The 25,746-nt window shown below is 45.7% G+C and overlaps 1 protein-coding gene across 1 annotated transcript; it reads right to left on the bottom strand.

Annotated features, from left to right (window-relative positions):
* Positions 1-438: 438 nt before the first annotated feature.
* On the bottom strand, positions 439-24,930 carry CHAF1B (chromatin assembly factor 1 subunit B). The gene is made up of 14 exons (XM_004474489.3): positions 24,847-24,930; positions 24,150-24,328; positions 23,389-23,521; positions 21,736-21,853; positions 21,256-21,359; positions 17,989-18,085; positions 15,730-15,814; positions 13,205-13,298; positions 8,612-8,681; positions 8,423-8,514; positions 4,949-5,111; positions 3,662-4,096; positions 1,925-2,019; positions 439-1,100 (listed from the first exon to the last, which is right to left on the bottom strand). Exons 2-14 carry the CDS (start codon positions 24,273-24,275, stop codon positions 1,009-1,011), a joined length of 1,704 nt encoding a protein of 567 aa, XP_004474546.1. The 5' UTR covers positions 24,276-24,328; positions 24,847-24,930; the 3' UTR covers positions 439-1,008.
* Between the last annotated feature and the right edge of the window lie 816 nt (positions 24,931-25,746).

Below are 25,746 nucleotides of genomic sequence, written 5' to 3'. Positions count from 1 at the left end.
TCAAAGTGACAGGCCTACAGCACCATGAACCTCATCAACTTAAATATCGAAGCGTGAAGCAGCAGCTCGTGCTTCTAAACGGAGGTCAGATCCAGTTGCCCTAGAGCTGTCACCCACCTCTCCATCCTAGCACCACACCTAGCCGAGCCAAGACTCCAAATGAGCGGGACTGCCTCCGCCAGCCAGATACCGCCTAGTATATCTTACCCACTACTCTCATTTTCACTCTTAACAGAAAAGGAAATCATTCCAAAGAGTGGAGAGAGCAAAGGGAGAGACATAAATGGCTATATAAAGTTTTTTTGCTTTGAAAAGTCTTTAAAATGCTACCCTATTAGTATAACAAATTGTATCTAAAATAAAATCTCAACTTTCTTGAAAAAAAAAAAAAAAGAAAAAGGAACCAGAAAAACGATAAGAAGAAAATGTGCCAAAATGCTGACAGAGGCTACTTCTGGGAGTGAGATCATGGTGTTCCCCACCACCAGCCAGTTAGTTTATTTCATTGTAGTTTACCCTTCTAAAACAAGCATCATGACCTTTCAAATTATAAACATAATAAACTTAAACTTCCAAAAACTCACCAACTAATTAGAAGCAAAATGTAATAATTACTGCAAACACTCCGACATTCAACAGAATAAACCTTCTCAAATTACTTTCTGCTCCAAGTCCACTTGCCAAGGAGTTCACCCACAATGCATATGTTCTTTCATTGAAGGATTTCACGGGAAGATTCACTGATTTTCACTAGCTAACAGTGAATCTCATTTCAGAAACTCATCAAAAGAAGGGTTTAGTCTATTAAAATGTTCATATCCCCCAATTAAAAATGTATACTGAATACAACAGTAAACATATTTCTGGAGAAAAACCGGGCGTGTGTCTTCGGCTGCGGAGCCCACTGGGGTGGTGCCGCTCACTTGGGGCTGCCGCCTGAGGGCAGCAGCCCAGTCTCTGTGCACGGGGATCCAGGCGGGGCAGCCTTCCAGGAGAGGCGGGCTCTCGTCAAGGGCCCAAGCTCTGTGCACTGCCTTGGTTTTCATCCAGCCTGGGGCGCTTCTGTTCAGGGGGACTGCCCTGAGGCTCTGCAGGTATCTCTGAAACATGAAAAGACATGCAACCTGATACGAAGTGGAGACTTTAAGAGGTGACATTTGGGAAACGGACCTGGCCCAGTGGATAGGGCGTCCCTCTACAACATGGGAGGTCCGTGGTTCAAACCCCGGGCCTCCTTGGCTCATGTGGAGACAAAAAGAGACACAGATTCCCATGCCGCTGACAACAGAAGCGGACAAAGAAACAAGAAGCAGCAAACAAACACAGAGAACAGACAACTGGGGGAGGGGGGTTGGAGGGGAGAGAAAGAAAGAAAGAAATTTTTAAAAAAAAAAGGTGACATTTGCAAAATCTTGTTAGTGCCAACATAAGGAGTTGAATGGCTTGCCAAGACCCTAAGTTGATACAAGGAGAAGAATCTACCCCAGTGTTTCTCAGTCCGGGGTGATTCTGTCCCACAAGGGACATGTGGCACTGTCTGGAGAGATCTTTGAATCCTGACCACTTGTGCTACTGGCATCTGGTGGGTGGAGGCCAGAGATGGGGCTACACACCCTACAGTGCACAGGATGGTCCAACAAAGAACAATCTAGCCTGGGATGTCAGCAGCGCCGAGGCTGGGACACCCTGAGCTGTGCCACTGCCCAGGGAAGCCACCATCCCTCTCACAGCAGTTGCCTCTACTGGTGAAGGGGTACCCTGCTGAGACATAAATAGGTGGCTAAGGAGCTCAATGCTAGTTCTAACAACATGCACCCTGGCCTTCTCAGGACACACCTGAAATCAGCTGGTGTCCGTTTCCCACAGAACAAAAGAGAAGACATTCTATCTCTAATCATGTAAAACCAGTAAAAATACCACTTACCTGAAAGATTTTCTTCTGTGGATAGGGTGGAAATGGTGCTGGTTGGTACCGAATTGGATGGAATGTCTTTCTTTAAGGGTATTAAGTTTATTCTCCTTAATTGAAAAAGAAGAAGAAGAAGAAATCAAGAGTGTATCATCCACTAGTGGCATAATAAGCACTATTCATGTACGATACTGAATTTCAAAGCCCTCCATGGAAATCCTTAAGAACACCAGCTGGTCGCTGTGTCAGGCTTTAACTGCCATGGTGCTGAGTCCACCTATAGGGATGAGGGGTCCCTCCGGCCCTCAGTTAAGTCACCACGGGTGTCAGGGCCGCTTGACACCTCAACCTGCCAGCACAATCCTGCTGGTGCTGTCTATACAAGGCCACCAGACATGGCTTCTATGTTCAGAAAGCTCCAGACCATGGATAATGCTTTTTTAAAATCCAGAGTCTTAGTTTTCAACAACTATTAATAAAAAGTAAAATTACAAATTTAAGAAGCTTGGTAAACACTTTAGAAGAAATTTAAGAGGGGAAAAAATTTTATACCAAAAATATTTAAAAGATCACCTTCCCACTCCGTCCCTGACCTAAACACAAACAGAAAAATAAATACCTGGCTGGCCTGCAGAAAAAAATTAGAGATGAAAAGATAAAGAGCTTGACACCTAATCTATATCATGAATTTAAAAATTCAGTAATATGAGCACAGTAGAGAATGTGAAAGGAACACAGTGCTTCCATCTTCACCTGTCACCTCCACCCCTTCCCCTGTCAAGCTTTCTGGCTGCATCCCCCTTCTCAGCCACTCCCAGCAGTTCACCCAGGAGGTGAGCAGGCAGAGGGCTTGGTGGAGAAGTCAAAGAGTCCGAGGGGATCGCTGGATATCAAAGTGGCAAAGGAAGGGACACCAAAGGCTCAGTGTGACTCGATGGCAGAGGAGTGTGATACCAAGTTCCCCTGCCTGCAGCAAAGCAGTGAACTCAGGCACATGTCAGCCGGAGCAACCCGCCCAGGGAAGAATACACTGCAGCATCACCAGGGAGGCTGATTCTCAGACCAGAAAGTACTGCTTGACATGAATCAGTTTGCAGGAAACAGCAGTCTTAACAGATACTCCTTTGATTTCAGACATATTTTGGCAGGTCTGTGACCATCTTGGGCAAAAGCACAAGGGAAAGGAAGGAGGACACAATTCCTGCCCTTAAGGGGCTTATGATCTAAAAGCAAAAGAAGAGCAAAAACAAAACACTGGCAATTGAATGCAATTTGCTATGACAGAGGAGAGTGCTGATGGAACGGAGGCTGGGAGTAGAGAAGGGGCATTTGAACAGGTCTTTCAGGAGGATTCTAGGATCACCAATGGAGAAGATGTGTAGGGCTTCCCAGAGGAAGGTGAGGCACAGAGGTACCAAAAAGCAGGGTATGCTCTGGGGCACGGCTTCCTAAGTCGGCTAGAGATTGAGGCCCAGAGGGAGCATGAGAGCGAGTGGCCACAGGCCTGGACGACAGGCTGCAGCCAAATCACCATCTCTGGGACATGCACAGGAGCCCGGACTTGACCTTGCAGGGAGAATGGAGGGAACCAACAGAGGGTATAAGCAAGAAAGTGACATTCTCAGATTTGATGGCAGCAGTATGGAGGGTGGGCTGGGTGGAATTTCACCTATTTCAGGTTGGATTTGCTTAGCTTTTACTTCAATTTTTCACTTTGCAATGACAATTTCTCATTTTGTCCAGAGTTCTTACCGGGGTGCTGTCTTGCTCCAGGCTTGCAGCGTGTTCAGAGTGACCCTGCGGGATGGGTGGGCTTTCATGTTCTGAGTGCTAGGCTGCAGCGTTTTCTTCTCCTCCGAGGACGCTGGCAAGGAGCTCCTGGTGGCAGGAGTCACCGAGGGAGTGTCCTTGACTGCTGCTGGCGCTGGGGATTGTTTGGCCTGAGGTGGGGGTGTACCGGGACTGCTGGGGTCTTGGCTCCTGCTGGCGGGGATTCCCTCCGGCGGCCGGGATCCTGGTGAGGACCCTTGGTGGGTCTGGCTCTTTGTTTTCTTTGCTGTGTCAGGTGTTCTCATGATCAAAACTGGCTTCTCTTTCAAAGGGACTCCCAGCTCATCCTTCTCAAACGTCACGAAGGAGCAATAACCGTCCGTGGAAGAAATGGCCAGGAAGGCCCCGTCGCTGGACCTTTTGTCCCCAATAGGAAAACAAGTTAGGAAGTTTACTCAAGTCTGTGGGCCACACTTCACACTCCCATCACTAGCTAGAAAATAGAAGTTCAAGCAAAAACACAAGCCTTACTTGCAGGCAAAGACCAGGGAAAATAAAACTCAGGACTCAAAAGGGTTTGTGGGAACTCCTAACTCAGGCCCATTCCTCTCCCGATCTCAATTTCCTAAATCACTGCAACATAACTTCATTGTTACCAAATTTCACCTGAGAAAGGATGAGATGACCTTTTCTTCAAGGTGAAAAGAAACTTAGAAGCAGAAAAGGGGGTTACACAGAGCAGGAAGTAGACTGTGCATGGCCAGACCTCGGCCTCAGCTCACACTGGGTGCAAGGAGGCGGTGAGAGCTGAGTCAGGGAACCGATCATAGCCTCCGGATCTACCGCACATCAGAGCAGAGAAAACCCCAGGCGCGACAGGCATCCTCGGATGGGCCAACTCTGGGGCTCCTCTCCTGGTTGGGGCAGCAAGGGCTCGCAGGTGTGGGCTTCCTCCCAGAGCGGGGTGCTCCACAGAGCGGTGATTCCCCATATAGCCAGGGGGCCCATGCGGCCTTCCCTTGGTTTATGGGGATTAAATTTGTTTCACCAGACCATTTGAATAGCATCAAAAACCCTGCTGTTAAAACAGGAAGCAAGTATTGTGGCAAACTGTAAACAGCTTTCCTTTAATGTTGATTCCTTAAAAACAACTGGTAAATAAGGGCAACAAGCCATCTTTAGTAATGAAGCCTCCCTAGGCCAAGGGTCTCTTCTGGAGTAGCCTGTACTCAGCCCCTTCTTTCACCTTCCCCACCAGCAGCTACTCACCATGAAATATCACTCAGGGTATGGTAATGTATGTTAGACACATAGCCAAAAGGGAAAGACTGCTGGGTGTCATATAAAAGCACAGAGTCCTCCGAAGCCACAGCAAACACTAGCCGGTAGGGCAGGTCCATTAGCTCCAGGCCTGGCTCTTGGGGTGCTTTGTCTGCAAGGGAAGAAATGTGGGACAAAGGAAGGAAAAGTGAAACAAGCAAAACCAAAGTCCCCAAAGCAAAAAGGTGACAAATTTCCAAAAGAAGCCCTCTTTCTGGGGATATAAACGACATGATTTTATCATAAACTAATTGGTTTTTTGCTTTACAAAAGAATTCAGCTTTTTAAATATTAATTCCTATATATTTAATGTATATTAACATGTGAACATATAAATAACAGAGAATGATGCATGAACACTAATGAGGACAGTGTGTCAGGAACCAAGAAAGGGAGATGTGTGAATGAGGGCTCACTTTCTGATAAGAAAAATAAGGATTACTCAGATGTTTTAATGCTGTGTCAAGTTAACTGCATTCATTCACATAAAGGGCTAAAAAGTTTAAAAAAATTTTTTAAAGCCAAAACAGCTTCTGCTACCAGCAACAGGGCCTGGATTTATCCTCCCATCTCATCCACTTGAAACAACTAAAATACAGAGCAAAGCATGTGAAATAATGTCTTTTAAAGCACTGTCCATCAGACAATGAAGGAAAGGGATCATTGAGAGATGGGAAGCAAACAAGGTAAGTCCTACAATTGCCCCAGTTTACAGACAGGAGTTTCCAGGCTACAGAAAGGTAGCGGGAACCCAGGCAGCATCCAGCAATTTCCCTGAGTGGAGAAGATGGAGCTGGGGGTCTAGGAGTATCAATTGAGTCTCTATGTGCGCCAACTACCCGAGGCTAGTGGAGCAAGAACTATTAGAAAGAGGCAGAAGGAACAATCCCTGATGCTCACCCAGGGCCAGAATAGCACATGTTCTGCCAGCCAGAGAGGGAAGCCTCATATTTCATGGGTCTCCAATTAGAATACTCAGAAGGTTTTGCCTCAGTAATTGGGAAAATGAGCCATAGACTAAATGCTCCTGTGATCCTGCCTAACAAAGCTTAAAAGATCTAAAAGAATCAAAATGATTCCAAGTAACTTAATTGCATCTCAGAATAAAGCTTAGAAGTATTTATAAGAATAAAAACATATCCAGCATCCAATAAGGTAAAATGCACACTGTCTGGCATCTAATCAAAAATTACCAGATATGCAAAGAAGCAGGAAAATACGACCCATTTTTGAGAAGAAATATCAATCAATTAAAACCAACTCAGAAATTATACAAATGATAGAATTAGTAAACAAAGAAATTAAAAGTAATTAAAACTGTATTTCAGGGAAATGGATTTGGCTCAACCAATTGGGGTCCCATCTACCATATAGGAGGTCCAGGGTTCGATGCCCAGGGCCTCCTGGTGAGGGCAAGCTGGCCCACGCAGCGAGCTGGCCCACACCGAGTACCAGCCCACGTGGGAATGCCGCCCTGCGCAGGAGTGCCGGCCAATGCGGAGAGCTGGCACAGTAAGATGATGCAGCAAGAGACACAGAGGAAAGAAAATAAGAAGATGTAGAAAAACAGGGAGTTGGGGTGGCACAAGAGAGTAACTGCCTCTTTCCCACTCTGGAAGGTCCCAGGATCGGTTCCCAGAGCCACCTAATGAGAAATCAAGCAGGCAGACAAGAATGCGGAGCAAATGGACATAGAGAACAGACAACAAGGGAAACAGGGCTGGGGTGGGGGAAATAAATAAAAAATTAAAATAAAAAAAAAGACAAAGAACTGTATTTCATATGTCCAAGAATCAAGGGGAAAGACTGAACATGTTATATAGACACAAGGATTATACAAAAAAGATTAGAGTCAAACTTCTGGAGATGAAAACTACAATGTTGAAATGAAAGATACACCAGATGGGACTAAGGGCAGGTTAGACAAATGAAATGATTAATGAATTTTAAAAACACCGTATAGGGAAGCAGATGTGGCTCAAGCAATTGGGCTCCCATCTACTATATAGGAGTCCCCCCAGGGTCTCCTGGTGAAGGCAAGCTGGCCTGTATGGTGAGCTAGCCAGCTCAGGAGTGCTGGCCAGCAAGGCAAACTGGCCTGAGCAGACAGCTGGTGCAGCAAGATGATGCAACGAAAAGAGACACAGAGGAGAGTCAATAAGAACACAGCAGACCAGGGAGTGGAGGTAGCTTGAGAGATTGAGCTCTTCTCTCCCACTCTGGAAGGTCCCAATATAGGTTCCTGGTGCCACCTAAAGAGAAGACAAGCAGACACAGAAGAACACACAGCAAATGCGCACAGAGAGCAGACAACCAGGGGTGGGGATGGGGGTGGGGATATGGGGGAAAATAAATAATAAACAAATCCTAGAAAAAATACACAGAATAGAAAAATTCTAAAATGAAAACATTGATTGGAAAAACAAAAAAAAGTAAACAGAGCATCAGTGAGCCATAAGATAACTTTATGCATCTTAATCCATGCATAATTGGAGTCTTTGAAGAAGACAAGAGAGGGAGGATAACACAAAAATATTTGAAGGAATAATGGCTGAAGTTTTTCCAGTTTTGATAAAAATACAACTTCTAGATCTAATAAGCTCAATGAGCCCCAAGCACAAGAAACATGAAAAAAACTACGCCAAAGCTCACTCATCATAATCAGATTGCTTAATATATAGGGAAGTGGACTTGGCCCAGTGGTTAGGGCATCCGTCTACCACACGAGAGGTCCGCGGTTCAAACCCTGGGCCTCCTTGACCCGTGTGGAGCTGGCCCATGCGCAGCGCTGATGCACACAAGGAGTGCTGTGCCACACGAGGGTGTCCCCGCGTAGGGGAGCCCCATGCGCTAGCAGTGTGCCCCGTAAGGAGAGCCGCCCAGCATGAAAGAAAGTGCAGCCTGCCCAGGAATGGCGCCGCACACACGGAGAGCTGACACAACAAGATGATGCAACAAAAAGAAACACAGATTCCCTTGCCGCTGACAATAGAAGCGGACAAAGAAGAACATGCAGCAAATAGACACAGAGAAGAGACAACTGGGGGGGAGAGGGGAGAGAAAAAAAAAAACCCCACTGATACAGAGAAAAATCTGAAAAAGCCAGAGGGAAAACAGATGAAAAAAACATGCAAAAACCCAATTCATACATAATTTTATTGCATAGAAAATCAATATTCAACTTCCTTCAGTAAAAAAAACAAAGCTAGTACTGTATTTCTCAAGGAAAGTGTATTCTGGACAATGTGAAAAATGGAGACATACTTTGATACCATCAATCTTTCCCCTAGCTTTTGAGAGTGACTAACTGAATCCAACCCAGATACTCATCATTCCCCACAAGAGAGAATCTAAATCACTACCCTACTCTTGCAGCCTGCCTCAGAGAGAAACACTGTATAATCACTGGGGTTCAAACAATACCTGTTTCCACTACTGGCCTCAACTCAAAATAGACCGGACAGCAGCGAACAGCAAGCGTTGCTTTTCCAGGACACGGAAGATGAGCAATAGGCCTAAAAGAATAAGCATAGTTTTAGTAAAAAAAACATGGTTACCAAGGAAAAACAAAAAGAAAGGATATACATTTCAAATATTTCCTCAATTGCATACCTTTTAAGATTTTTCCTGGAGAAAACGTAAGTTGTGTTTGTTACATTTTCACCAGATTCCACACATCCAGCTAGGGAAGCAGGGAAAAGGGAGAAAGAGAAAAAGTCAACGTGTTATTAAACTTTTCACCAAGGAAAACTTAAGAGCATTCAATTTTTGAGTTGTAAAGTGTTTTTCCCTACAGATGTATTCTCTGAACAATGTTACTGTGACTAAGGACAAACACAAATGCTACGTCACTGTCTGGTCTCACCTCCTGACACCAGATCCACCAACCTGTCATCTCCCCCTAAGGGCTCAGTAGCCCCCTGAGCAGGAAGCACAGAAAGCAAGGAGTTGGCAAGCGGATGTGGCTCAGCAACTGGACTCCTGTCTACCATACAGGAGGTCCAGGGTTTGATATAAGGGCCTTCTGGTGAAGGCAAGCTGGCCCAAGCAGAGTGCCAGCCCACACAGGATGCCACCCTGCGCAGGCGTGCTGGTCCATGCAGGGGTGCCAGCCAATGCAGAGAGCTGGCGCAGCAAGATGCTGCAACAAGAAGACACAGAGTGGGAAGTGGCTGTGGCTCAATCAGTTGGGCTCCCGTCTACCACATGGGAGGCCCTGGGTTTGGGCCCAGGGCCTCCTTCTGAAGGCAGGCTCGTCTGCATGCTGCGAAGAGCTGCCGGCCCGGGCGTCGCAGAGTGCCGCTGGCCTGCAAGCGCCACGAAGTGCTGATTCAGCAAGGTAAAGCAACAAAAAAGGGAGACAAGCAAAAACGCAGAAGAAGGCACAGCAAATGGACAGAGAGAGCAGAGAGCAAGCAAGCGGTGTGGGAGGGGTGGATAAAAAATAAATACATAATAAATACAGACACAGAAGAACACACAGCGAATAGACACAGAAAGCAAACAGCAAGCAAAAAAAAAAAGCCGAAGAGGGGGGCACACAGAGCAGAGAAAATAAGAGACTTAGCAAGCCAAGGAGTGAGGTGGCTCAAGAGAATAGTTGCCATTCTCCCACTCCAGAAGGTACAGGATTGGTTCTGAGAGCCACCCAATGAGAATGCAAGCAAAGAAGAACACACAGTGAATGGACACAGAGAGCAGACAATGGTGGCAGGGAGGGGGGAGAAATTAATTTTAAGTCTTTAAAAAAAAAAAAAAAGAAAAGAAAGCAAGGAGTTCTTGCTGCAGAAGACCTCTGCTGAAGATCTGGTCAATTCCTGTTGGTGAAGCTTGGTGCCCAGTCCTCAGATCCAGCTGCCCAGACTGCCTGGGCCCCTGACCCTCTGCTCCCTGGTTTCCAACCTTGGTTGCCAATCAAAACCTGGCCTTTTCCCATCTGCCTGATCAAGCCATGACGCTGCCAGAAGACCCAGCCCTCTGCTGCAATCTCTGTGCCTCCCAGCAACAACCCACATTTGAGAAGCTTTTACAATCACACCAGCATGTACTTAAGGCCAGGTCAGACCCTGTTTTGAGAATGATGGGGTCATACACAGTTATTCTTAGAGATAGCTCCCTGTTTTATGTTAACATTTCTTTATATATACATGCATATAAGTAATTTTACATATGATCATTTTAATATATACTGGGGAGGGAAATGGAGACAGTATCAGCATAGTCATTTTCTTTGTTTTAATTATTACTTTTCTGCATAGCTACTATCTCCCTATCTCACATCATCCTTCCATTCTCAGGTAATCTATTTTAGCAAATCATATGTCATTTCTACATTTTCCTCCATACTCACATCTCATAACCAGTTAGTCACATATATGCACATGTGGTGGGGTTGGGTTCTTCTTAGTCCATTTGTTTTACAAAATGGAGTATTACTAACACTTTTCCTTATTTTGCTTTTCTCAGTCAACTATTCCTCATGAAAGGCAATTTACATAGCACCAATGTGCTCCTTTTCAGTAGCTACCTAATATACAACACTGGTATGGAAACACCAAATTCATTCACCCATCCTCCATTAGTATTACTTTTTTTTTTTACCACTACAAACAAGGCTTGAACTAAATATCCTTGAACATATTCTCTTCTAGACTGCTTTAAGTTCTTAAGGAACTGATGCACAGAAGTGGGACAGATGGATTGCAGGGTATAGATATTTAACCAGATTGCGTTCCTCAAAGGCTATAACAATTCCCATTTCAACCAGCAACACTCACATTCTGCATGCCCATCAGTGACAGGTATTTTTAATTTTTTCCAGTGTGAAGGAAATAAAGAATTTGAAAGAGCTCATTGTATATTAGATGTTAGTCTGCTTTTCCCTTCACTGCAAATATCATTTCCAGATTCCATCATTTGTTTAGCTTACCATCTTTTGCCATACAAAAACTCTACATTCAAATACAGTCAAATAGGTCTATCATTTCTTTAAGAGCTTCCAGGCTTTTAGTCTTAATTAAAGTCCTCCTCATTCCTAGATTGTCCTCCTAGGTTTTCTTGCAAGAATTTCATCTTTTTATTTTTTTCATTTAAGTACTGAATTCACCTGAAAAATTTTTTTAACTTTATTATTCTTTTTTTAAAAAAAGATAAATAGATCACACAAAACGTTACATTTAAAAACGTAAGATGTTCCTATATACCCTACCCTACCCCCACCCCTCGCTCCTCCCACATCAACATCCCCTTTCATCAGTGAGGCACATTCACGCATTTGGTGAATGCACCCTGGAGCACTGCCACACCGCGTGGACCAGTTTACATAGTACTTCACACTCTCACCCCGTCCATCCAGTGGGTTATGGCAAGATATACAATGTCCCACATCTGTCCCTGCAATATCATTCAGGATGAAATTTATTTTTATATATAAGCTAGGCGTTCAATTTTATTTTCTCCCAGACAGCTGGCCACTATAGCACTGTTCATTCAATAATCTATTTTTCCCACTGAAATACCATCTAGGCATATATATATATATTTTTTTTTTCCCTAAGATTTTTATTTATTTCTCTCCCCCTTCCCCTACCCCCAGTTGTCTGCTCTCTGTGTCCACTTGCTGTGTGTTCTTCTGAGTCCGCTTGTATTCTTGTCAGCAGCACCAGGAATCTGTGTCTCTTTTTGTTGCATCATCCTGCTGCGTCAGCTCTCAGTGTGTGCGGTGCCACTCCTGGGCAGGCTGCACTTTTTTCATGCAGGGCAGCTTTCCTTACGGAGCACACCCTTGCATGTGGGGCTCCCCTATGTGGGGGATGCCCGTGTGGCACAGCACTCCTTGCGTTCATCAGCACTGCGCGTGGGCCAGCTCACCACACAGATCAGGAGGCCCTGGTTTTGAGCCCTGGACCTCCCATGTGGTAGGGGGACACTTTATCCGTTGAGCCAAATCCGCTTCCCTAGGTTATATTTTAAAGTACCTTTTAGGAAGCAGACTTGGCTCAGTGGTCTAGGGCATCCATCTACCACATGGGAGGTCCGCTGTTCAAATCCCAGGCCTCCTTGACCCGTGTGGAGCTGGCCCACACGTAGCGCTCACGCGCGCAAGGAGTGCCGTGCCACACAGGGGTCTCCCCGCATAGGGGAACCCCACACGCAAGGAGTGCGCCCCATAAGGAGAACCGCTCAGCGTGAAAAGAAAGTGCAGCCTGCCCAAGAATGGTGCCGCACACACGAAAAACTGACACAAGATGACGCAATGAAAAGAAACACAGATTCCCGTGCCGCTTACAACAACAGAAGCGGACAAAGAAGACGCAGCAAATAGACACAGAGAATAGACAATCCGGGTGGGGCGGGACAGGGTGGGAAGGGGAGAGAAAGAAAGAAATAGATAGATAAATAAATAAATAATAAATAAATAAAGCACCTTTTATCCCAGAATCTATTTCTGGATTTTCTGTTCTGGACCATTAATCTACCTGTTCATTCCTGTACCAAAAACATATTGATTTGAATACAGTAGCTTTATAGCATCTCTGACATCTGCAAAGGCAAATGCCCTCTCAAGTATTACTCTAATTTTTCATGCTTTCTTGGCTATTCGTCAATATTTATTCTCCTATACAAAGCTGAAATTTCATCCAGTTAACAAAAAACTCTAGTGGGGTTGTAACTGGAAATCAATTAAGTTGGTATGTTCAGTTTTAGAATAGGATATATCTTTGCCTTTGTTCAGAACTTGTTTATAACCTTCAAGAAGACCTTCTAGTCTTCCTTCACAAAGGTCCTGTACCTTTCTTAAATTTATTCCCATGTATTTTATGGGTTTTGCACAATTGTGAATGGAAAATATTTCCCCTTCCCATTTCTAAGTACTTAATCTTGAGATAAGAGAAAAAGACCGATTTTCTGTATTTTATTTCTTGTGATTTTATCTACATCACTCTAATTCAGTGCTTCCAAACTTGTGTGCACAGTAGCATCACCTGGGGATTTTTAAGAAATTCCAAACTCCAGGTCACATCCAAGACCAATTAAACCACAATCCCTGGGGGCAGGACACAGGTGTTGGTACATGCAGGCAAGTTTTGGAACCTCTGCACTAGTCAGAATTCAGTGAGTCGAAGGGAAGCATCACAAAATCAGCAGCGCAGACATCATCAACATTGCCATCATGCCCCTTAATCCAAGGTTTGTCAAACATACCTGGTGTGAGGAGCAAGGATCCATCAGGCGTAAAACTGAGTCTGCGAAAGAATGATTTCATGCTGTCATCATGAAACATGCGGTAACTTCTTGCCTATGGACACCAAATTTAACATTATTCCAAATCTTTACACTCATAAGATGTAGTGGTTTGACATAGTTATGAATTCCAAAAATAAATATTGGATTATGTTTGTAAACTGGTCTGAACCTGGGCATGATTAAGTTATAATTAGGGCTTTGATTGAGTCCTCACCAAGAGGTGGGGACTCGCAGATAAAAGGCCAGGCAAAGGACAGAGTTGAGAGTTTCTGAGGTTGGAGTTTTGAGGTTGGAGTTTGATGCTGAAGTATTAAGCTGGAGCTCTGGGAAGTGAGCACACAGAGGAGAGAGAAGCAAGCCCTGGGAAGAAAAGACCTGAGCCAGAAAAAGAACACAGAGAAATAGAGACAGCTCCTTAGACATAGCAGAAACCCTAGGGAGAGAGACAGAGCCATTCACCTGATAGTCTACAGCTGACCTTGTGGAGAAAGGCAAAGCCTAGAAAGCCTCATAGTCTACAGCTGACCTTGTGGAGAAAACAGAGGAACTGAGCCCAGAGGAACCCAGGAAGCCTGAACCCTCGCAGACGTCAGCAGCCATCTTGCTCCAACACGTGAAAACAGACTTTGGTGAGGGAAGTAACTTATATTTATGGCCTGATATCTGTAAGCTCCTACCCCAAATAAATACCCTTTATAAAACCAACCCATTTCTGGTATTTTGCATCAACACCCCTTTGGCTGACTAAGCTTACCAACTCCTATAATTTTTCTTTACATATTACCATTTATTATTTAGAAACTGAAACCTCATAAATCAAATAATCATGCAAGCCTGCAAGAGTAATCATTCATGAAAACCAACCACCCATTTTTGTTAAATAAAACTGTGTGTGTGTGTATGTGTATATATGTTGTTGTATATGTATGTACCCTGTTCAGGGTGGTTTGTCTGGGGAATGAGACTGCAGGGACAGCAGGAAGAAGACTAGGTGTCTTTTGTTTTTTACCTGCATGCATACATTTAGACTTTCAAATGAATAAACATAAAAAACAAAACAGTAGATTATTAAACAGGTAATCATGCCAGCTTTTCAAATGACATTTCGTGAACACCTGTGTGGGACAGTTTTTGCTTCCATTTATTGATACTTTTTAAACATTACACCTTTAATATGGGTAGGTATCATTCTCCTGAGCATAGAGGTGACATCTCAGCACCAAGTGGGCTCACTGCTCATGCTGGTGTCCCAGTACTGGCTTTGCACCGTGCCCTTTGTCCCTGTAATTGATTTGCTCCCCTTTGGCTAAGTTCTTCCTTCAGTTTCCTTGATCACTCTAAGATAAGCATCCCATTTTTCATTTGCCAGTTCTTCCAAAGACCATATTCCCTATTCCTAAAAGCCAGTCTCCCGGCTGTGTAGTAGAGGTATGCTACTTCTGTGCATACCTGCCTAGATGGAGCACTGCCTGCTGCCAACTGGCCCAATGTCCTACCCACCTGCCTTCCTGTGCCTAGTGCTGGCATCTTCCTAAATGAATAGCTCTTAACCTTTGCTGCATCTCAGAATTAAGTAAGGAGATTTAAAATACACACATTTTTTTAAAAAACACTACTCTATTTAAAATCACCAAAAGGTGCAAACAACCCAAATGTCCATCAATTGATGAGTGCATAAATAAAATGTGGTATATCCATACAATGGAATATTATTTGGCCATAAAATGAAGTGGTGACATTTGCTCCAACATGGATGAACCTTTAAAATATTCTGCTAAGTAAAAGAAGCCAGACATAGAAGGTCACATATTATATGATTCCTTTTCCAGAAATATCTAGAATAGATTAATCCATAGAGACAGAAAGCAGACTGGTGATTGCGAGGAGTTGGGGAGAGAAGGGAATGGGGAAAAACTATTTAAGAGGTGTGGCGTTTCCCTTTAATGAAATGTTTTGGAACTAGATTGAGGTGATGGTCGCAAAATAGTGATTATACTAAATGCCACTGAATGCTTAACTATGTGTTATATACCTAAAAAAGGAATGCAATATAAATATTGGTTATAAAATATAATCAACAAAGATAATTTGAGACTCTAAAAAACTTATATGGCAAAATTAATCTGCAGAAATTTAAAATAAAAACAAAAACCAGTGTCCAAACCCAGCCTACCTCAAACCAAGTGAATCAGAGGCCTGGGTGGGGCCAGCATTCATGTTGCCTAATGCTTCCCAGGGGATTTCACAGTACAACCAGGATCCTCTCTCCGCAGCTCTCCCCTAACCCCCAGATGTCCCTATTTCCATATGGACCAGCCTACCACACTAACTGGGTCTGTACTATCCAAGATGGTGCCTCACTGTAATTCAGTGTCCTTGAATTCAGGGGGCCAGTGATTAAGCTACAAGGATACAGGAGAATCTGATGATTTTCCAAGTCTCAATTAAAGTACTGCTGAAATGGAACATCAAGATATTTATACCTCGCCTTCAGCCCCTATTCCAGAGAGCATCTTTGAAACATTAAAGGCCACACGCTTCTTCTGTGTGCCATACACCCGCAGCACCCTAAAGGAAGGACAAAAGTCTGGTTTACCTCTTCTAGTAAATGAATTCCATTTCACATAAGACAATCTATTACCAAAATTGAAGCTGACCATTTTCAGGCTACAATACCATTTACCAATGACTTTCACACTTAACTAATTATGACAGAAGTAAATAAGAACAACCTAGAGGATATTACTAATGAAGTGGGGAAATACGTCATAATTTGATTTTTATCGAATGTTCTGAATTCTCAAATAAGATATACTTTAGATCTGGCTTTATATTTCAGGTCTTGGATAGCTGATCCAGAGGTAATTTCTATAACTGAAGAGAAATTTATTTTGTGTTGACCAGCTCACTCTAGGGATTTTCAAGAATAAAGAAAACAACAACAAGCAAATATGGCTGTTGGTAATTCATATTATTCCTGCTGGCTAATCAGATTGTTTCATTCCTGACTGCCTGAATAAAATACATGTATCAAAAAATAAATGATACCTGGAAAATAAGAGTTTCTATTGAACGCTAACTCTTCTACACTGTTTTTATTCCATGACAATCATAAGATCAATCTGTTATGATTAAAAGTAGCTGTATATTCAAAAGAATTATTTTAACTGCTACATAATACCTGTGACGTGGTATTTTTAAAAATCTTTGCTCCAAGAAGGCAAGTAAATGCCTAACTAGTAAAAGAGCAATAGACCTCCTTCCAGAAAAAAAAACTTTAAAGTTATTAAAATCACTGTTATCAGTCAAATGTAATAAAAAAATTAAATAGTCCAGTCCCACCACTAAGTACCTGCTCTTAAGTCCTATTTAAAAAAAAAATTTCCCATGAAATTTAAATGCACTTCAAAGCCTATTTAATGTTAGACTGTTCTTAGCACACACATTCATCCATTCAACAAAAATTTACTAACTACTAACGTTGTGTAGTTCCCCAGTTTCTGCTGGGCAAGTCCCAGGCCTCGCCCACCCATTCCCCCCTTCCTACAGTGTGCAGATGTTTCAGTTTGCTTCCACCCCACAAGCCTGGGGCAGACGTTAGGTCTAGTGAAAGGACCTTAAACCCAGGAATGGGAATAAGCAGTCCTAGATGTTTATTAAGGCAGGAACTCTGAGTGGCAGCCCGTACCCCCCACCCCCAGGGCTGGAAAAATACCAACACTCAAACAGCACAGGGTCTCGCCCCTCCAACACAAAGTGGGCATGCAGCGCCGCCATCCACTGACCCTGACCTAGGCAGTTGGCTTCACTGGGGGACCAGGACCTCATCCCCTGATCTTTCGAACACTCTGTGCTATGTAAGTGATAATGCTGTCATTGGCTGAAAGGTTCTGTTTTGTCTAAGCCTGTGTTCCCGTGGCACCCCATACAGCAAGTTGCTCCACAATTCTGTATTGTTTTGTTTTTGTCTTCCCCTCCCCCTCCCCCTCCCCCACCCTGTTCTTGCTGTATCCATTCGTTGTGTGATCTTCTGTATCTATTTCTCTTTTTGTCTTCTCGTTTTTCTCCTCGAGGATTCACCGAAATTCGATCCTGGGGACCTCTGATGTGGAGAGGTTCCCTGTCAATTGCGCTACTTCAGTTCCTGGTCTCTGCTATGCTTCACCTTGACTCTCCCTTTTATCTCTCTTTTGTTGCGTCATCATCTTGCTGTATGACTCACTGGCATGGGCACTGGCTCACCACACAGGCACTTGGTTTGCTGCGCAGGCACTTGTGCAGGTACTTGGCTCACCATGTGGGCACTCAGCTTGCCACATGGGCACTCAGCTCACTATGTAGCACTTGTTTCACTGTGTGGGTATCCACACAGGTGCTCGGCTTGCCGCGCGGGCACTCGGCTCACCACGTGGGCACTCGGCTCACCACACGGGCATTCGGCTCTCCACACAGGCACTGGCTTGCCGCGCAGGCACGTTTTCTCTTCTTTTTCACCAGGAGGCCCCAGGGATGGAACCTAGGTCCTTCCATATGGTAGGCAGAGGCCCTATCAATTGAACCACATCCACTTCCCTCCTATTATGTTTTAAGAATAACAGTAAAACAAAATGCTTTATATCAGAACAAGAACAAAAGGATCAAAGCTAGACTATGATTTATATTGGTTATATTGAGATAAAAATACTTCTGCAGAAAATTTTCAGTAAATACAGACAATGACTACCTGCCAAACACTAACATACCTGTCACAGCTCAGGGTAGCAATATATTGACCCAAAGGATCCCAGGTTACTCCTTGTACATAGCTTTTATGTTCATTAAAAATGGAAATCTTTTGTCCTAAAAAAAAAAAAAAAGAACACAATATTACAAAAAACCTGCCAAAACAAGACTGGCATACATCATGACTTTTATTTATTTTTTTAATTTTATTTCTCTCCCCTTCTCCCCTCCCCCCCAGGTGTCTGCTCTCTGTGTCCATTTGCTGTGTGTTCTTCTGTGACCACTTTTATCTTTATCAGTGGCACCAGGAATCTGTGTTTCTTTTTTTGTTGCGTCATCTTGGTGTACGGCGCCACTCTTGGGCAGGCTGCACTTTCTTTCACGCTGGGCGGCTTTCCTTATGGGGTGCACACCTTGTGTGTGTGGCTCTCCTACGCGGGGACACCCCTGCGTGGCACGGCACTCCTTGCACGCATCAGCACTGCGCATGGGCCAGCTCCACATGGGTCAAGGAGGCCTGGGGTTTGAACTGCAGACCTTCCATGTGGTAGGAGGATGCCCTATCCATTGGGCCAAGTCCGCTTCCCCTACATCATGACTTTTAAACTAGTCCCCTTACACCATCCCATCACTGAGCAGGCGGAGGGGGAGAGGCTGTTCCAAACCCTGTGTCAGGCCCTGCGGACACAGCCTCACATAGTCCCTGGCCTCAGAGCTTAATGAGAGATAGACCCATAAACTGGGATGTGTAATGCAACATGGAAAGTACTACAGGTCAGAGGGGAAGGTACCCAACAGAGTAGGGGCTGGGGGCCAGAGAAGGAGCTAAGATCTGAGTTCAGGTCACTGGGTAAGGCAGGATGGAGGTGAAATAGGTGGAGAAGGGATTCCTTGCAAATCCACAGAACAAAAGACTACTTAGTACATGTGGAGAAATGAGAGGTTCCTGGAGACTGCTAATGGGTAAGGTATAAGGCCAAGAATGGCAATTGAAGGATGAAGGAGACGTAAGGAGATGTAGCACAGACACCCTGTGTATAGGGGAAGGCTCTGGATATTCAAGGCATGGGCTAAGAGGAATGCAAAGCTGCGGGGGGACCAGCACTCACTTTGAAGGATGAAAAGGGCACAAAAAGGGTTACACCTAGGAGATGTAGGAGACCAGGCAAGAGATGGGGGCCTGAACCAGGGCAATATTTATAAGGATGGAAAAGGGACTTGTGGAAAATATTCAGAAGATAAAATCAGCAGCAGTAGGGAAGTGAAAGGAGATGAGGAACCCTGAGAGCTCCCTGATGCTGGCGACGATGAATTTGCAGCAGCCCATTCTGTAGGGTAGTGGGTTTTTCCCAGCTATGCTCAGTCCAAGGCAAGAAAAAAGGTGATTATAACACCCATTCTGGGGTGGGGTTTGTCTTGGCAGGTACGGTGGAAGAAAAGGAGTCTGAAGGAATTCCTGGGGATATGATCAACCTCGGGAGTAAGCTGGAGAGGGAAAATGGTGTAGGCCAGAAGTGGGCTGTCACACCAGGAAAAAGAGGGCTTGGGGACCTAGGGCTCTCTAGAAAGAGGGCAGTGAGGGGAGGAAAGGTGTTGAGAGAACTGGAGAAACATGAGGGGCTTGTGGTTTTGGATGACCTTGACAGAGCAGTCAAGATGACAGGGGTCCAGGATATGGCCTTAATCTCTATACTTCGTGGCAAACTGCCCCTCCTCACAGTGTCCCTAATCTCAGGAAATGGCACCAATCTTTACTTTGTTGCTTAGGTCAAAAAGCTGGAGTTAGATCTAGAATGTTGGCAAATCCTGTCATCTTTTTCTACAAAGCATCCCTACCCACTGGTAGCACCCTGGCCCAAGGCATGGTCCCTCTCTCTGGAGTGACTTTAATACCTCTTACAGGTCTCCTGGCTTTCTCTCATCTTCCCCTATGGTCTAGTCTCCATGTGGCAACCAGAGGCATCTTCTTAAAACATAATAAAAGATTACAAAGTCTAAGCAAAACCATGTTGCTCTCCTGCTCAAAACCCCTCAGTGGCATCCTGTCACACACAGAATAAAATCTAGAATCCTTCCCATGGTTTGCAAGGCCCACGGGGTCTGGCCCTCCTGCCTCCCCAGCCTCGGGCCCTCCACTGTCCCCTTGGCTTCCGCCATCCTTCCCCTGCTCCTGCAAGCAACTCCTGCCCCAGGGCCTGTGCATCTGCTGTTCCCACAGACTGGAAGCACCGCCTCACCCCAAATCTTCTCATGGCTTGCTCCCAGACTTCATCCAGGTCTCTGTTCAAATGCCACATGGTTACAGCTTTCCTGACCACCCCGCACTGTCTATCCATTTCACTGCTCCTATCACTACCTGAGACATTGTCTGAGGATCCCACTAGATACAGCCCTTTTTGTGTTATGTTTCCAGCACCTGCCATAGCACCCAGCTCATTGGCAATGTTCAAAGTCATTACAATTGGCTTAAGGAGGGTGTTGGCTGGACAATCCAAAAGGAAGATGAAATTACCCAGGACAATGGCTAGAGGTGGGGTGGAGAGGATGACAGTGACACCGGCCCTCCATCTTGCCAGAATGTTGGGGGCTGTTTAGGAAGTGCATAATAGAGACAAGGTGGGGTAGAGGTTGCTTAGCTGGATGGCATGGAACAAAAAAGAGGAGTGGATGAAAATGGACCGATGCAGTGCTGAGGAGAGGAGAAAGCTAACTTCTTTTCCAGACTCCTGACCAGGGCACTTGGGTGATGGGAGAGAATTAGCAGCCTTCAAGGAGTCTGGGAGAAAAAGCAAGATTTAGTCAAGTCTAAACAAGGAATTACCACGTACTGGCTTTTGGCATTTCACTTCTAATGTTTCTATGGCTCCTCAGCTGCAGAAGAGGTTCTTAAAAAAGCGGTGGAAAGGCCCTTTGCTCTCAGAGGCTCTCCCTGGTCTCCTAAAACACCTGACCCCAGCTACCCCACCAATGGCACTCAGGACTCTGTTAGTGATAACGGCTTGTTAATCCTCCCGAGATCATGAGCTCAGTGGAGGCAGAGACCAGGCCAGTCCTGCTCACATGTGGATCCCCACGCACTTGCCATCCACCTTGCTTCAATGCCCTGTAACTCACAACACCACTGCCGGCCTTGTACATTCTGACTCGGGCCCTGAAAAATTAGTTGGGTCCCTACCCTGTAGAGCCAGCCACTTATTTTAGCTCACTAAAGAAGTTTTTTCTTCTGGACTTTAAAACTAAAGCAGTTAAAGTTATGAAACACTTGGAATATTCCTTCCCCCAGTTACCTTTACTAACATCCCAGATGATAGCTGTGTTATCCACAGAGGCGGTAGCCATCAAATTCCCATCAGTTGCCCAGCAGATATCATATACATCTTCTAAGTGGCCCCTGGAATCCAAATGAAAGAGGAAAAGAGGCAATTATTGTCTCAAGGAGAGAAATGCTATCACAAACCTGAAGGCACACTCAGGAGCCATGCATTAAACATTTTAGAAATCACCACTGAAATAAATTAGCCACACCTATAATCAACTACTTTCAAGGCTGTTTCCACATCTTAAAATTGATTTCATTTAAGGAATATTTTACATCAGAAACCAAGAAAATTTGTGTTAGTTATGGTTTTCATCCTTTGAAACTATTCTCTGATGATACTTTTGCATACATGAAAGTTAAAATTAAGATAGAAACATCAAATGCACGTGCAGGCTCAAGCCCTAAGCACACAGGGCTCAATCACCCCACAGACCCTCGGGGGGCTTACCTCAGGGTTTTTACAACAGTCCAATTCTCCTTATTCAGCTGAGCCTCATCCTCATCCTGAAAAACAATCTGTTCTGGCTCCTTGTTATCATTCACCTTCCACAACAGAATGACAGCATCTGTGAAATGATCCAATTGAAGATAAACCATAGTCTATTGCAAGGTTGTTCGTTTGGGCTTTTAGGGTATTAAACTGCATTTCTGTCATTTGATAGACATCATGGTCACAGTAACTTACTTCTAAGAATGTGGACAGGAAAAATAGGTTTGTCTCCTGAACTAGAACTAAGAAATCAAAGTCATACCTGATCAGAATACAAAGTCACCTGAAACAGAAGGGTTCCCAGGCCAGCAGAGCACCACTGCAAGTTAACTGACTACGAAAACAAATCTAGGGCAAAATCTATAAAGGGTTGAATAGGTGAAGAAAAAAAAAAAAAAGCCTCCAATGCAAGGGTTAGCAAATCATTCCTAGCTGTGTAACCTGAAGCAAGTCACTTAACATCTTGATGCCTCAGTTCCCCCACCTGTAAAATAGGGTACTAATAGTATACCTGCCTCACTGGGCTGTGGTTAGAAGCAGGTGAGCTAATATGCACAAAGCATGTACAAGACAAGGCCTGGTACACGGCAAGCCCCCCAGAAGCCTTAGCTATTAACTCCTTCTGCACACATCAGACACCTTCGCCTGTCATCAATCCTCTGAATCTTCTAACTCCCCACATCCTGCCTCCATGCTCACGCCATAACCTTCTCATTATGCTTTGGCTTCCCATTTAGGAGCGCCCACAGGAGGAGAGAGAATGAGCCAGTTAGTGGACAGATGTCTTCTCATTCTGAATAAAGTGGGATCCCGGTTGTATACCTGGGTCTGGTGAACTTAGATGAGAGATCGGTGCTTCCATGTGCTGACTAAAAGCAGCTTTCAGGCTTTCGGGGCTGAGGGACTTTGCAAAATGCATGCTGGCCTGTGCAGTCTCACAGGAGACAGCCTCTGGTCCTGTCCACCTTTCCCCTACACACACACAGGCACAGCAAACACACTCTGGACATCAAGGCGCTGAAGCCAAGACCCAACCACATCTCTTTTCCTCCATCTACGAATAAAAACTAACATTTTTTTATTTTTTTTACTAATTTTAAGGCTGTTTTAATGTGAAGCATGATAAAAAGACAATTTTTCTGTATAGCTTTATCCCATTTAAACACAAGCAGAAAATTTGAATCACTCTATTCCCTTCAAATACATCTCACAGGGCCATTTTAAAGATAGTCTAAGTCAATTAGTTAATTACTTAATTAATCACACAGAGACACAGAACTGACTCTGTTCACTACAGACACCAAACTAGCAATCAAACCTAGCCAGAACGGTCGCCTTGGGACTTAGGGAGAACTGCACACATCTTTCCTCCTTATAACCAGCCCAAAGGGCACAAGTGGGAAAGGAACCATTTTCAGACCCGTCTTCTCAGGTTAAGCATGCTGTCCCCTCACTCTGACACTCTTCCCAGAATCTTATTTTACTAAACTAAGTGATAGCTTGAAGGGAAAAAGTCACCTCTAAAATAAAAAGTATATCCAGCTCAACTCTATTTGACATGAGACATATAGATATCTGGTTTCTACAGAGTTTCTGCAATACAATACTCACCATCTCCACCCGACGCTAAAATTTCCCCATTTGGAGAAAAACGCACAACGTTGACGGCTTTGGTATGACGAGCAAGATTGGACAAAAACTCCACAATGGCCTTTCCATCGGGTCCTTTCTCTACTTTCCAGATCTGTTTGTATCAAAATATTCATTCAGGAAAACATACACTGAGCAGCTACCATATTGTACATGCTAAAACAGTAACAGCCTACTGTTTTGAAAGGTAAAATGAAGGAACCCCTCTTGTCTGAAACATAAACCAAGAGCACCATTGCCTGCTGTCTTCTTCCTACCTCTTTCTAGTGCCAACTGTTTCCCAAAAGGAAGCTGGCTTGGGATTCTAAAATAACGGGGATCCAGTTAGATCAACCTAGGGAACTTTATTCAAGTTAGAAAGTGGTTCTCTTGCTTTCCTTGTTCACTCAAAGCCCTGAGAATTTATTCTTCTGGGCTAGATGGCCAAGTAGTTTGTTTGTCAACAGCAATTGTTTTGTTTTGTGGTAACGTATATACACATGGGTAACTTATTTCCCATTTTAACCATTTTTAAATGGTTTAAGTGGTATTCCCTTCACAGTGCTGTGCTGTGTCACCGCCAGCCATTACCAAGGCTTTTTCACAACAACCTCCCGCCAGCACCTCTTCCCCCGCCCCAAGTCAACGCTAAGCCACTTCCTATGGACATTATTAAATAAAATTATGAAGGCGGCTGCTTCGGGGAGGGTCTCCCTGGGTTTTCTAGCTCCGCCCCAATTCACCCGCACTGCGGTGTCCACGCCCGCGGACGCCAGCCTGTGGGTCCTGCCGGCCGCCCCGGGCTGGAAGTCCAGGCTGTACACCGGCTCCTTGTTGTGCCACGCTATTTCACACGTGATGACTTTCATCCTCCCGGGCCTCGAAGGGCAAGGGAATTCCTCGCGCAGCGTTCTTCTTCCCGCTGGAAAACACCGAATCAGAGCCCTGGAGCGGCCGACAGCACGTCCGGGGCGCCTCCTCCGACCCAGGAAGCCGGCGGACGCTGGAAAAGCACGCGATGGCGGCGGGGGCGATCCTGCTGACCTCGGAGCGGGCACCTGGGGAGGCCCACTGCAGGCCCGGGGGAGCGGCGTGAAGCCCCCGGGCTCGGGCAAGTGCGGGTCCCAGGCGAGCTGCGCCCCCCGCCCCGCTCGGTGGGGATCGGGGCGCTGGACAGCCAGGGGCGAAGCTGCAGGGGAAGAAGCCGGGGTCGCGGGGCGAGGGAGAGGGGACCCCCTTCTCAGAGCCGGCGCTGGGCCCGGGCGGCAGAGGCGGGGCCTGGCGGGAGGAGGCCGCGCCGGGGCCTGGGCGGCACCGGGCGTCCGAACGCCGCGCCGCCTCGAGCCACGCCGGCCCCCGCGGGTGAGCCGCCCCGCGGCGAGCACCTCTCCTCCCCCGGCGGACGGCAGAACCTGGGGGCCCGCAGGGCGGGAGCCGTACCTGTGGGAAGCGCTCAGCCAGCGGCGCCGCCGCCTCCAGCCGCCGCGCGCCTTTTCCCGCGCGCCGCAGGCCCCGCCCCCGGGTGGGCGGGACTCCCTGGCGCCCCGCCCCGTTGCCGGGTCCCGGCCCCACCAAGCCCCGCCCCGCCCAGGCCGCGAAAGCTGGTCCCGCGCTGCCCAGCTCCTCCCCTCCAGGCCGAGGCAGGGGCGGATGAATGGGTGAGTTAGTTCCTCGATTCACTCGTCCAATCACGTATTCCCCTGTTAATTTATCCTTTTAGCAAACAGTTGCTGAGCGCCTGCTGTAAGACTCTAAGCTGGCGCTGGATACCCAGCGGAGAGCGGACGCCGTCGCCGACGGGCCCTCAGGGTATTAACAGTCTGGTAAAAGGAAAAGAAGGGCCCCGCACCCCCAATGCCACAGGCAGGACGGGTGGGGAAACTATAAGTGCGGGTCTGCCCAAGGCGCGCAAATTGCAGAGAATATATGAGACATGTACACTGCAGCAGGCACCATCCTAGTCTCTGGAGTTTCAAACAATAAAAAAGAAACTCGGGGGAGCAGATGTGACTCAAGCAGTTGAGTGCCACCCTCCCACATGAGAGGTGCCGGGTTGTGTACTTGCTAAAGAAGACAAACAAACAAGGAGCAGACAATGAGGAAAAAACGAGCAGACCAGCAGCCAACAATGAGCAAAAACAAGCGAACAAAAGAGGGAGCCATCTGAAGGGGGAAAAAAAAAAAAAGAAACTCCGTCTTCGTGTTATAATAAAAGATAAAATGAAAAAGAGGGTGAAAGGAGCGAAGTTATTTTGGATTTGAAGGCTTCGAGGAAGCTTGAAGAGAAGGTGGCATTTAAAGCGGGCTTTGGGGGATAGGATTTGGGATGAGCAGCTCTGG

The sequence above is a fragment of the Dasypus novemcinctus genome, chromosome 4 (genome assembly GCF_030445035.2).
Source record: "Dasypus novemcinctus isolate mDasNov1 chromosome 4, mDasNov1.1.hap2, whole genome shotgun sequence".
Taxonomy (NCBI): Eukaryota; Metazoa; Chordata; class Mammalia; order Cingulata; family Dasypodidae; genus Dasypus; species Dasypus novemcinctus.
Note: the sequence above shows the minus strand (reverse complement) of the source record. Positions and strands in the feature narration are given on the sequence as shown.

Bases quoted from the DNA above. Each gene is read 5' to 3' on its own strand.
- CHAF1B (XM_004474489.3), bottom strand. From the start codon at position 24,275: ATGAAAGTCATCACGTGTGAAATAGCGTGGCACAACAAGGAGCCGGTG. The intron at 15,815-17,988 runs GTATGTTAGTGT...TCCTTCCTTTAG, and splicing joins GCTACCCTGAGCTGTGACAG to GGTGCTGCGGGTGTATGGCA. The intron at 1,101-1,924 runs GTAAGTGGTATT...TTCATGTTTCAG, and splicing joins CACAGAAGAAAATCTTTCAG to AGATACCTGCAGAGCCTCAG.